Source organism: Micropterus salmoides, unplaced genomic scaffold (assembly GCF_014851395.1).
Source record: "Micropterus salmoides isolate LMB-PRFRI ecotype aquatic unplaced genomic scaffold, ASM1485139v1 Ms_hic_scaffold_5, whole genome shotgun sequence".
Classification (NCBI taxonomy): Eukaryota; Metazoa; Chordata; class Actinopteri; order Centrarchiformes; family Centrarchidae; genus Micropterus; species Micropterus salmoides.
In genome coordinates this window covers 24012998-24026294 of record NW_024044237.1, presented here as the reverse complement: position 1 = coordinate 24026294, position 13297 = coordinate 24012998, and the positions used below count along the sequence as shown (strand labels likewise).

Below are 13297 nucleotides of genomic sequence, written 5' to 3'. Positions count from 1 at the left end.
TTAACTATGTAATTAGACCGTTGAGATGTTAATAGAGGGACTATTTCATTTGCTATGTCATTACATTTCTGCACGTGTAAGGATCTTTGGTCAATTCATTTAATAATTATGAACAGCCTCTCATTACTCTCTGGTGTGACCACTGCTGCTGACTGACTCTGAAAACAAAGGGAGGAAAGATTCCAGTGGAGCCATTTTGTTAAGTCCTTACTGAGGAAAACTGCTGGCCAAAAGTGAGTGTGTAGCTGACTCCAATAAAAAAGTCAATAACAAACCGTCTAATTGTAATTCCAAACAGATACTTTGTTATCATCTATTCGTTCTGGTCAAAAGAATGGACAGCGCAGTGAAATAGCCTCTTGTTCTATTTACCAGCACTGTGGTGCTGCATTTCACATTCAGGAGGCATGCATCCATTTTGCTGAAACAGATACAATCATTGGTGGTGTTAATGAAAAAAGAACTGCCTCAGAGAGCTCTCCCCACTTGTAATATTCCTCCTGTACATCATTTCTAATTGTCTCCAATAATGAGATCCCACTACCAGAAGACCTGTCAGCATGCATTTTTTAAGGCACAAGAATTTGTGAGGGTTGTGAAGTAATTTCAGCTGGCAACCAATAGTCAGCAAATTCACTTTTCATTGCTCATCATCCAGTACAAGTAGATTCTAATGGCCACATACTTCCTGAACCTATATACGTCTATCTGTATTTCTCAGCTAAGTCATTACAATATATGGGCAACCTGCCATGAAGGCAGATCTATTTGATTAACATAAAGTGTAGTTTGTGTCATGTTATTATTCCCCCTTCAAACAGCATCAACAGCCAAATTGCTCCAAGCGAAGCATCTGGTTAGTTAAAAATGCCAAGGACCAGACATGGAAGAGCCTACACATGTCTTTTACCGCTTCTACAACCACACCCACACACTTCACAGTCCACTGATAAAAATAGATAGATAAATAATAAAACAGAAAAATCACATAATCTTCATTCCTTCATGCGTTTTTATAAAGTAGGGTTCCTTTGCCTTATCTTTTGCTCATTAAAATTTCTTCCATATACGAGCAAGGAGGAAGAAAGTGGAGTGGTGAGAAAGTCGGTAGCCTTACTGGGGCAGTGTTAGTAAAAAGGAACCAAAATTATGTCGACGTTAACTGAGGGAAGAAAAACTATATTTAGCACAAGTGCCCAATTTAGAGCACAGGGCAAATGTAAAGTTCAGACACTGCGAGTGATATCTGTAACTGCTGTCCTGAAGAGTGTGCTCTTGAAATAAAATGTCCAGTGCTTCCTCCTCACTCAGAATAAAATTGCTAATGTGAGTCATCCTAAAATGTCTGCAATTTCCACACATGCTGACTCTCGTGCTCCGCTGAGCTGTTGCACCTGCGCATGTGGTGTTTCTTTTGAGCTCAGTAAATACCCTCAGGTGCATATAGTAACATCATGGCCTGCTCCAGACAGCTTTATCCTGCTCTCTCTCCCTCTTACTGACCCACTCTTTTCCTCTGTCTGACTGGCAGTAGTTAAGAACGAACATGACCCTTACACTGACTTCTGCCAACCAAGTGGATGTCTTTTTAAACGGTGAGTCAGAAATGAAACATCAACATTAATTCCCTGCTAAATGATCCCACTGAATAATGGATGAGGGCATGTGGCGATATGTAGATTTCCACCTTGTACCTTTGTGAGCCTAATTGCTGCCATTCAAGCACATCTGAAGTCAGCCCCACTTCAAGAGCAGACATGGCTACTATCAGTCAATAATGTTGCCTAAGCCTGTATCAAAGGGTAGCCTTAGCTGCCCGAGATCTCTCACATTAGCTCCTCTAGCAGGACATCAAAGACAAAAAAAAAACTGTGATGTTATTCATACTTGCACATCTGAAGCCGACAATGGGCATAATGCACCTTAAAAGATGCTCTGGTGGCATAAAAACAGACTCAGACGCACGTGCAAATAACTCTTGGTCTTATCTTGAAACTGGCAAAACACATTCGAAAGGACGTTGCAATCCGCTAAACACACTCACATACAAGCGCAGGTTTTCTTACCTTGGTCTGGCAGCTGGCAAACATTGGGGGGGACAGTCATGTTCAGCACGTCATTGACAGCCGTGTCAACATAGTGTCCTCTCTGGACATCATGTTCACTGTCGGTCTGGTCGCTCTCCTCGTGGCCGCTGTCCTTCAGACTGTTCCCCTCCAGGTCCTTGAATGTCGATGTGCTACATGGGGGCCAGAAGGGGGGAGAGGGAAATGTTGATTAACTGTCACATCACCTTTTCTCACATGCTCTTCTTCGTCCCTGTGTCTCTGATGGTATGTGAGGAGCTGTCCATCTTTCTCTCCCTGTCCCTTTTAATGTCCTTTCTATGAATTCTTTGCCCTTTTACTTAGTCTACCTCCATGAATTCAAAGAAGGCGAATGGTCATTTTTTTGGTTGTTGTCAGTCTTGTGTAAATACTACACTTTCACAAAAAACAAAGCCTCACTCCAGCTTCTACTCTTGCAGTAACCATGAAATAAGTAAGTTTTAAATCTGGTGAGAGCTATTTTGGAGCAAGGGGACATTTTTCAACTTCACAGATAGCATGGCAGCTATGGGGTGTTTCAGACAGGGACATTTTGAATGGATGCACTGACTTCAAGGACACCGCATTGAACAAACAGGAGGCACTCACTCACTACAATCAAACAAATACTGCAGTAATCAGGAATTCCTGGAAGGAAGATGGATGTAGGAAACGCTGGGAGCATACAAACTGAGCATCTGTCTTGTTTGGGGCTCACAGTCAATAAAGAGGGTGGGGTGGGGGGCACTATCAACAGCTGCAAAGTAACAGCGTGATTTCCCTTCATTTGATTTCCATCCCAGTGGAACAAATTCTGCTTTACAAACTAAATAAACACTAAATAGGGTTGAATATATGAACATGTGTTCTTGCAGGAGAGAAGAAATATATGAATGAGTTCATGTAAGAGGAGAAAAGAGGTTAGAAAGGAGAGAAAAGAATAGACTGAGGAGAAAATGAGAGTAAACAAATGTGTGCAAACAAAAAGACAGGGAGAGGAAGTGAAGGACAGTACAAGGTAGCTGCATACCCCAGCCCAAGCCTCACATGCTGGGAGCCTGGGAGAGAGGACTGCAGGTAATGCTGACTCTCTGATGTTATCACTGTAATTGCACCTGTCCCAGACCATAGGCTCACTGGCTCCTGGGGGGATTTCTTTGTAGTGAGCTGCAGAGGCCCACACTTGAATGCTCCTTGTTTACATTAATGCAGGGAATCTTTGGGGGAGGAATTGCCATAATGGGTTTTCAAAAGGCTGGGATGGCCTCAAACAAAGGAGAGGCTGGAATGTTCCACAGATGCAGGTAAAAGGGATAATTGTAGTTTTCAAAGTTAGCCTGGTTACAAAAAAACGTCAATGACTGGAGGGAATTATTATATGACCCCCATTCCAATCCCCTAACCTGCATTCCTGCAACTCTATCTAAAATCCTGGTTCAGGTGGATTGAAATACAAAGCACAATGGAAACATTTATTCTTCACTGAAGAAATCTCTTGAATATCATTTAATCATTGGGTAGTTGTTTTAAGCCTTAACCCGACACAATTCAAGAGACATTTGTTGCTAATGAACCGGTTTACAGAAGAGTAATAAGGTTATCTTTAAATATGAAAGTCATTACTTGCTGATTCTGCTGCACCGTGTAATCAAATCATCTGAAAATATGAGTTTGTGGCTCATTTCAACAAGTGAGCTATATTTATACTAAACGCATAATGGAGTAATACTATTTATCCCAAAATTGCATGCTGAATGGAAAACATGCAGGAACACATGCAAACTGCTGCAATGGTAGCTGTGCACCCATTAGATAAAACAATTACAGATAACAATGGCAACGAGGTGCTGGTAACAATTCCTAATCAAGACATACCTTTTAATGAGGTGGGCTCTGCTGTTCACGTAACTGGAGTCAATGGAATAATTCTCCGTCTGTAACAGAACGATGCAGGGGGGTGGGGAGGTGAGTGGGTGGGGTGGGGGTTGTGGTTGAGGGATGATGGGGGCAACAGAGAGAGGTACTTTTAATAATGGAAGCAACCAAAATAATGTTACCAGTAATTGGCTTTCAGTAGAAATGTTATTTTACACAAAGGCCCCGGTGAGCAGCCTCGGCTTTCAAAGGGCTGAATCCTATTCTCTTTCAAAGCACACACACACAGAGAGGCTGACTGGGAGTTGAGAGCGAGGAGAGTGCTGCAGTGTGCGCAGCCTCTCTTCTCCTTTTCACCCTCCCAGCTCTCGATCCCCTTGCTTTCTCTCCCTCCACTGCCGGTCAGCCCACTGTCTTTAAAATGGAGTCATTAGGGCGGACAGACTATCATGCAGACAGAGGGAGAAGAAAAGTTTCCCTTTTTTCTTTTCTGAACTCTTCACTTTTACCATGTTTGAGAAGACATTAATGTAGAAATATTAAATAAATAACTGCAAGAGAAGTAGATGAAATTAAGACTGTACCAGGGGAATCTTAACTCCGCAATTGCAGATGAAAAGGCTTTCAGAATATGCATACGATAGATCTCTGACCCACATTAGAGAACACAGTTCAAAGGCATCCTACATATTTTTTTCAACATTTATTTAGCAAGGGGAATGTCTGACGAGTATGAGCACATGGACAAAGTTAGTGTGCAGGTAGCCCCTCCTGCGTCTGCCAAACATCTACTCTCACTAGGTAAGATGTCAGAGGGCCAAAGGGTATCAAAGCCTCTCGAAGGACTTTCCCAGTCCTGCGAAAAGCCAGGATATAACCCTTTCAACAAAAGTTTGATAAGATGCAGGTGTTTCCTGCAAAAAGAAAGCAGAGCCTTCACTTAAAATTCCACGGCGCAGATACAGTATCCTGATAAAAGCTGTGAGTCAATGGCTGACTTCCGAGGGAAGTCTACAGTGCCCATATCAAAGCCCTGTTGAAAAAAAAAAAGTCACCCCTATGATAAGAAAGGTTAATGCAGGCACTGGAGCACAGTTGCTGATTATCAAGCGAGCTACACATTTGACACAAGCCTGCTGTTGAGGTAGCAGCGGCCCTGCACAGCTGTCATACATGGTGACCAAACAGATTTGGATTAAAACTCAGTGTGCGACTGTGCGAACACTCTCCTTATTAGATGTTAATGGGGTTGAACATTTTGAACTTTTTCAGTGTCTGCGTGGAAGTGACAAACATTAGTCCCAGTCTTCTTGGATCTCTTTTGAAATACATAAATAAATAAAAGAGATGCTGGCAGATCACAGCAGCCAATATGTGCTGTTTACCTCTGGCAAATAGCTCCCATGACCTGTCAGCAATGTATGAAACACTTAAGAGCTTGTTAATGCTACCAAATACATGTCCGTGTTTGTTTAGATTTTTGATATTGATGCTATTTTCTCATGGCTTCAAAGACAACATATACACTGAGTGTTATTATCTGACTGAAGCTGTTTTTGTAACTTTAGTTGCTGTAAACTATAAGGAACTTGTATGTATGTCAGAGGTGTAGTTATCTTTTAGTATTCATAAACTGTTGTTTGCCATCTCACCTCCTTTACTCCTTAACTCATTACTTCTACAGAACAATTTTATAATGATAAGCAACAATGCAACGGCAGGCGTCTGACTCGGGTTTGATAAATTATGATGTAATGTGTTTGCGCTGAAGGTTAGCATCATTCCGCCTCCTTTTTACCGTTTACCCCTAATTAAACTTTAACTCATTGCTATAGAGAAGATAATTCATAAAAAGGAATTTAATTAACATTTTATTATTAGCCCTTAATTTGGAGCACACCATGTTTGTTCTCTTGTATTACCCCTGACTCCTTTTGTTCCCGTTCAGCTTGACTCCATTAAATATCAAAGGTAACTGCAGTGGCAACATACTGCAACTCAGATTAGTCATTAATTAAAGATTAACGCATATTATTTAATTAATTGATAAACTGTGCCACATTTGAGAAAAATATATGTGGTTGTTTTATCTGAATAATATCTTCCCCTTAAAAGATTTATAGATCTATAAAGTCATTATAGATCAATACTGTTTCCATGCTATAGCAAACATGTACATTATATTCACATGTTTTGTGTTCCACCCGTGCTTCACCTTGGTCTCAATGAAGAAGAATTAAACTGCCTCATCGTCTACAGTGGCTGCGCATCCAGCGAGACACTAATGGAAATGCAAGTCATGAGTAACAAGGGGGAAAACTTCATTTAAAAGACAAGATAGAAAATTTCTTGTGAATGTCACTCTGGCTATAGCCTGTAATTGGTTTGGATGGCAGGTTCTGTGGGAGCACGGCCTGGAGAGGAAGGCTGTATGCCCCTGCTCTCAAGCTCTTCCAGTCCAGAAATGAAAATGTCTTTTCCATAATGCAATTCTCTCTCAGGGTTTTTACATGGAGCTCTCTTAATTGTGTAGTAGGTACAACCAAAAGAGGCTCTTCATCGTATCCAACCAGTCAATGTTTCTGCTTCACCATTTTTCCTATACTGCTGCACATTAATCAAAGGATTCAGCGGGGATAACCACATTTCTTCTATTTATCAAATTGGCAGTGGAAATGAACAAACACTCAACATGTGAGGGCATAACCTTGGGCATTTATGAGTCACTCAACAGTGCTTATTCTGAGGAAGAATCAGATGCATTAGCTCAGGCTTCCTGTAAAGAAATGTAACATCTGCCCCCACATTTCTGACCAACCTCAAATTGGAGGACATGTCAATATATCTTGCTGGGAGGTCAAGTTTCAGGCAAGAGGGTGAGGACTGCTTAACTACAGCGAGGACACCACAAATGGCCACTTAATCAGGTTGGACAATGTGTTGTTGTGATCTGAGCGGCCCCAGTTTGGCGGCCAGAGCCATTCTATCCCCATAATTATTGTTCCGTTTCATCTGGAGGACTGGAGGGAGGAATGTAGTCCCTGGTGTCACTGGGTGACTGATAGGTAGTGTCAGGATGACTGGGGAGGGAAGTGGAAAGAGAGTGGAGAGAGTGAGAGGGTGAGGATGGGAGGAAATGGGTGAGACTTGACCTGCGGGAGACTTGCGGTCCAGCTGCTGCCGCCCTGTAGCTTTCCCCTTTTCACCCTTTGCGTCTTTCTCTCCAGTAAAACCTGAGGCACAGGGACGATGGGCTTGCTTCTCTGCCACTGAGAGGAAAAGCAATCTCCTCGCCTAGTTGCTGCCGTAAGATTTGATTTGCCTTCCTCCCAGCGTGACAATTGGTTCTGTAGTCTGGATGCAAGTGTATTCATTGTGTGGGGGCATGGGGCGCACCAGAGAGAAGAGGAGGGGTGGGGGAGTGAAGACACCAGTTGTTACACCAGTAAACACCCGACAAGTTCAGCAGATGTCACACAGATAGGAGAGAAAAAGAGAGAAAAAAATGTCACACAGCTGCCCTACTGTATGTATTATCTAGGCTGATACAGCACAGTATAACATTTAAACAGGGAAGCTAGCTAGGAAATTACGAACAGATGCAGGGACATGCACTAATAACATGTTATTTTGAAAAAGGGATGCATAAGATGACGGCATCAGCAATCTGTTTCTTACTCAATTTACTCATTTAAGACATTATTTCTTTTTTCTTTTCCATTTACAGATAAAAATAGAAAAAGAATACTTTTTGATAAGCAGTATTTGCCAGGGTGTAACTTTTTGTCTGAAAAAACTGTATTTAAAACTGTGTCTAATAAACATGATTTTAAAGTGCTTTAAAACAGAAGTTGTTTAAGCAGGGTGGGGTGGTTTGTATAAGACTGTCTTAAAAAAAATTGAGCATCTGAAAGAAGAAAAGCTGATTACAGAAGAGAGTGTTTCATGTCTGTCATGGATGCAACTCTTAATGTCATCAATTTAGCTGACAAATAACATCCAGACATGCTTATTGTGGACACAAAATGCTCTTACTGCCATACTAAAATGCACAGTTTAAACATACAGAACAACAGACTAGACAGAGTCAATTAAAACTGTCAGATCGAATTTTGCTGCTTCATTCTGCGTTTGAGCAGTCTGAGGTTGTGCCTCAGTCTTCGTTTATTGTTGCTGCAGCTCAGTCACGGACTCCCCTCGGTCCCGGAAGGAAATGTTACACATAATGTGCCTTGTTATTGATATCCCATTGCTAAAGGAAGAGATGAGAAGAAAGAGATCCAGGGGTTTACAGGGGAAGCCAGCTGCAATTAGAAAATAAAAAAGGCTTCATTATCCAGCTATGTTGTAGTAATGTTAAAAGACTAAGTGATCGGTTAAAAAATCAAGTGAGAAGAAATTAGAGCAAAAACACCAGATGAAGGATGGTCATTATCAGAAACTGCCTGTTTACAGATGCATGTATTATGTAGTTTTGTAGTGAAGATGAGGAGTGTGTGAGCGTGTGTGTGTGTGTGTGTGTGTGTGTGTGTGTGTCTGTGTTTGCAGGTGACTTTCTCACCCTATACACTGTAACTATAAAAACACATCCTTTGCTTTGAGCCTGTTGCACATTCACATTCTTTCACACATGGGCTCTGTCTTTCTGTCTCACTACAAGAGCATTCCTCCAACTATCCCAGATTTACAGGGCTGATCTGGCACTTGACCACCTCGCCGCTGTGTCGGCACCCAGCAGCACCCATAATGAAGGCATAGACCACCATGGCAAGCACTCAGAGTAGGTTAATATTTTTGTTGATCATGTGAGAATGAGGAAACGCTCTTCGGCCGCTAAGCTGCCGTATCCCTCCACCACCACCCTTTACCATGACAACCATGATCACCATCTTCTTCCCAATTATAGAATTTCCCATAGATCCACTGCCATCTGCTAGATTATAGATTTCAGTCTTCCTTTAGAGAGGGCAAGGCCCCTGAGGGAGGATCAGTGGTAAAAAGGGTGAAAGAGTGCCTGAGGCACAGCCATGGTTGTGGATGGGATTACATTTTCTATTTCTGTCTGCTAAAGGGGGCTCGCCGTGATGAATACAGAGAGTTGTTACCATTTAATATCAACTGGCTCCCCTGCAAACTCAAATTATACACAATCAATTGTGACAGAAGGCTACATGTGTGACAAATAACCTGCCACATTCTCTGCATCATTTCACTTCATCACCCATCAATTCACCCCAAACCCAGTAACCCATTTGGGAATCAATCATGTTATGAAAGTGAGTGATTCTGTGGAGAAAAGGTTTTTAATAGCTTCCTTGTTCTGCTGTAGCTTGTACATTTCTGCAGTCTTTGTGACCGGATATAACACCCCCACCCTCCCCAAGAAACTGGTTGAAACAAATGCTATTATGAGGTCACTTTTGTCCTTGGCCACATGTGTTGAGTATTGTTTGAGCAAACTATATAACAGCGTCTCTGAAACACAATGTAACAGATTCGTAAACACAACACCGCTTCCTGCTTGCATTTCCTCCTCGTTTTTCTTGCCTTTCCGTGTGAAATTGAACAAATATTTGTATATCACCCCCTGCTCTCATAAAGTGAGACGAAAAGGCCAAAGTACTAAAGCTATTGCTTGCTCCACCTGTGTATCAACCCCACAAAGGAAACTGCAGATCATGCGGCTTTTGCTGTCTTTTATTCTGAAACAGAGACGATAGTCCAGACCAGTCTCCATGTCACTCAGGCCTACAGGCTCCACAGAAGTCCAGTTTGTAGAGATGTGATTAATTATACATACATTGATAGAAACAACATTCATTATTCATAAGCTTCTCAACGTCAAAGCTATTTCCCTCCCTTTCAGCATGATGAAAAGATTTTAAATAATAGGCCTCCTTTGCAGACGTCTGCATTCCAGCGGAGTCGGCTGACGCTAAAGAGGCTTAAGTCAGAGCTGTTGTCTTACCAGGGAATCACTTCTCAGGACCAACATGTTTCAAACTGTTGGTGGCTGTGTGGGTTCCCGGGGTCGGCGTTTTTGTTTTTGTTTGTCTTAAGAGACATGGCTGGTGCTTTTGAAGCCTTTCAAATGGAGGTATAGTGTCCATTCAATAAATAGGGGTCTACGGCGTCACTAGGCACACAAGGCTCGATAGAGTTTCATTTACCACCTGTTCAGCTTTCAGATCTGCATGTGTTTTCAGACTTTTTCCATCTCCAAGTCAGAAAGAAAACCTGAGTATCTCTATGAGATTACGATTCATGGTTTTACATAGTAAAAAGGGGGGAGGGCAGAAAAAGACTTGACTATCTACGCTGTTTCCTAAAAGAAATCGGCTTACTTTTCTTAAAGCCTGTGGAGCCTAATCAAACTCAAATAGCTGGAACTCCCCCTTTAGGCAAGTCTTGAGGGATTTTCTTTAATTTGGATGTCAGACTGAAAAGTTTTCACACTCCTCTCATCCCCAAATCCGTTAATGTGTGTATGGCGCCACATGAGAGAGGTAGGTGGTTTTTTGAACAGACTCCGGAAATGTTGAGAGTAGCATCTAATACAGGTAGATTTTGTAGTTCCAGGGTCCTCTGAGAATAAGCACTACAAACATATGTTTTTAGCAGTCATTTTATTTTTGCGAGGGAATTACTAGATAGCATTTCTCTTCTCAGTTGTGCCCTATATTAGCCTGTGTTGGCGGTGGGGGGCACGCTAAATTAGAGCACAAGGAATTCCCAAAGGTTTCTCCCGCCTCCCCTGGGCTGGGCCTTAAAAATAAACACTCAAAAACACTGCAGATTATGTAAACATGTTCCCCTTAAACGCTTACATGAGAGCAGTGACTGAATAAACAGCATAACTCTGAGTCACTTTTAGAATTAGTAAATCTAGAATAAATTTTTGATTAACTCAATACACACGAGGACGACAGAAATTAGAAATCTGTGAGGAGAGCTGATCAACTTGCACTCAACAACATGGTGGAGCATGGCTTGGTACATTTTCTCTTAGCAGCTTAACGGTGGCTGCCAGTCACATCGGGGCTGCTGTAGTCTCTCTGTCTGTCTCTCTTTCTCCCTCCCTCTCTCTTTTTCTCTCGCTCACTGTGACAAGGCATCTTTACAGACATTTTAGTTGGATGGAGATTTGCAGCAGCTCATTACAGACTGGGAGGCTCTGTGAGCGGATGCAGTCACTCGGAGATGGATTGAGTGGGTCTGTTTATTGACATGCCTTAATCTGACACTGGGTAAAGGGAATGAGTCACCGCCTCCAGACACACTACCACATCACAGCCACTACAGCAAATAGGGAGGCAGCACCCAGGATACAAGTGGAACTTCATCAGCGCTCATTAATCCAACTACCCCAGGCCACTCGCTCAAACAAACCATGTTTACACTGTGTGTTGGCTGGATGAAGAGGTGATGGAGCTTTTCAAAGGGCATGTGTGCAGGTGCTCAGATCTGCAACGTACACACACACACACACAAAAGCACATACTGTGGCCTCACACGCATACAAACATGTACTCCATCTCATCAAAAACCCGCTCACCATCCTAACCCACAACCCCCTAAACGCAATATCTGTGTACACCACCTGCTAAAACTCAGTCGATGTATTTCGTCTTGCAAATCAGAGCTCGTGTTCAAATCAGGGCCGGACGATCGGGCTTGATGCCAAAGTACGTATCATAGAAAGGGGCTTTTTATTAAACAGATGGGCATAAAAGATCTTTTAGCCAATGTCACAATAAGGCTACTCCTATCAGTGATCCAACTATGGAAGCCTAGTTATCTTTTTGATCCTGTTTGCTGGTGCTTCAATGTGAAGCACATCTGGTGCTAATATTTGGGATGGTCTTTCTAGGCAGCTGTCAGCACAGGGATTGACAGGAGAGTATTAGCTGCTTGCACATCACCACCGCATCTGTAAATCCAGCTTGTTAACAGGACTGTGACAGGCTGCCATCAGGGCAGGGGCAGAACAAAACAACATCCAATGCTATGTAGTCTAACGCCACAGTTTGTTTTCCAGTACACTGCTGTTTAGTACACTGTCTAAGAGATGTGGGAACATGTGAATCCTCTATATTTTACACTTAACTGTAAATTTACAAAATAAAATCTAAATCTCAGCAAAAACAAGAAAAATGTGTGAAATGTGTAAGCCTGTCGCAAACAAAAAGAAATCTTTCTTGAAGAAGTGCACACATGCACTCAGGCACACAAGGAAAACAAGCAAAAAGGGAATAAACACTGTGTGAGTCAGAAAGGGAATAACATAAATTTACAGTAAAACACGCGTGCACACACACACCCAGACAGTCGCAGTGGGGCAGACAGTCAGACCGGGGCCTGCTGTTGTCTCAGTCAGGGACTGGGAGCCTGGCAGCTTGAGAGGCCAGTGGAGAGGGGGCCAGATGCAGCGGGCTTGACCCACTCATTCGTGAGGGAGGGGGTGTTTCAGCAGCTGAAACACACAAGGATTAGCCGCACTGACTTCATTTAATTTAATTTGTATTAGGGCTGTCTTTGGGGGCAAACATCGTTTTCACTGCGGGGGGATATATGGGGTCATGGAAAACAGAAACAGACGGTAGATCTCTGCCTTCTACCCTTGTAGTGGATCCACAGGGGAAGGCAAGGCACTGTATTCCCAGACCTCAGGCACACACCCACATTTACACACTCAAGCACATCTCCTTCCCCCCTAATTATGTCTGTATTATGAAGTCAAATTTATCAAGTTGAAATGCATTTTTAGACCCTGCATCCACCTTTCCACAGCTTGCTTTCTTGAAATAAATACCTTGAATCCTTTTGTTCTGCCACCATAAACAACATGTAGTAATTTTCTGTGCTTATCAAAGCTCCGCTCTGTGCACTTGTGTGTGTGTGTGTTGCAAACACTAAGCTGTTATCTACCAAGAACATGGGGGTGGATGTTTATCTGTGCTGATGCAGATTGGAGTTCTCTTTGTCTCAGTGCAGTGGTACATAATATTATTTGTCTTTTGTTTTTTCATCATGTATTTCTCCTAGGCTGATATAGTTTGATATCCTATAGCGGAGAATCCTTTTAGTTACCGCCGGGCATCTAATGTGCTTTTACTTGTAATCTGGGAATTTAATAAATGAAAAGGAGAGGAAAAAAACTGTACACAATCAAATAATTCAACTCCCCTTTGTATTCTGTGGAACATGAGTTACGCTGTTAAGGAGAGGAGGAAAACAACTGCAGTGAGTGAGTGAGTACCCAACATGCCTCCTCACAATTTACAATAGCTCGGTGGAAAATATGGCAGCGATCAGCCATGAAGTCTGCTGTAGCC

The 13297-nt window shown here is 42.4% G+C and overlaps 1 protein-coding gene across 2 annotated transcripts in view; it reads right to left on the bottom strand.

The window, feature by feature from the left end:
- Positions 1–13297, bottom strand: part of pcdh19 (protocadherin 19) — a 53465-nt gene that overhangs the window by 20522 nt on the left and 19646 nt on the right. For both annotated transcript variants that reach the window (XM_038699415.1, XM_038699416.1), the window contains exons 3-4: positions 3963–4021; positions 2067–2239 (exon numbers count right to left, since the gene is read on the bottom strand). In XM_038699415.1, coding sequence (XP_038555343.1) covers positions 2067–2239; positions 3963–4021 — 232 coding nt within the window. The remainder of the gene's footprint in view (positions 1–2066; positions 2240–3962; positions 4022–13297) is intronic.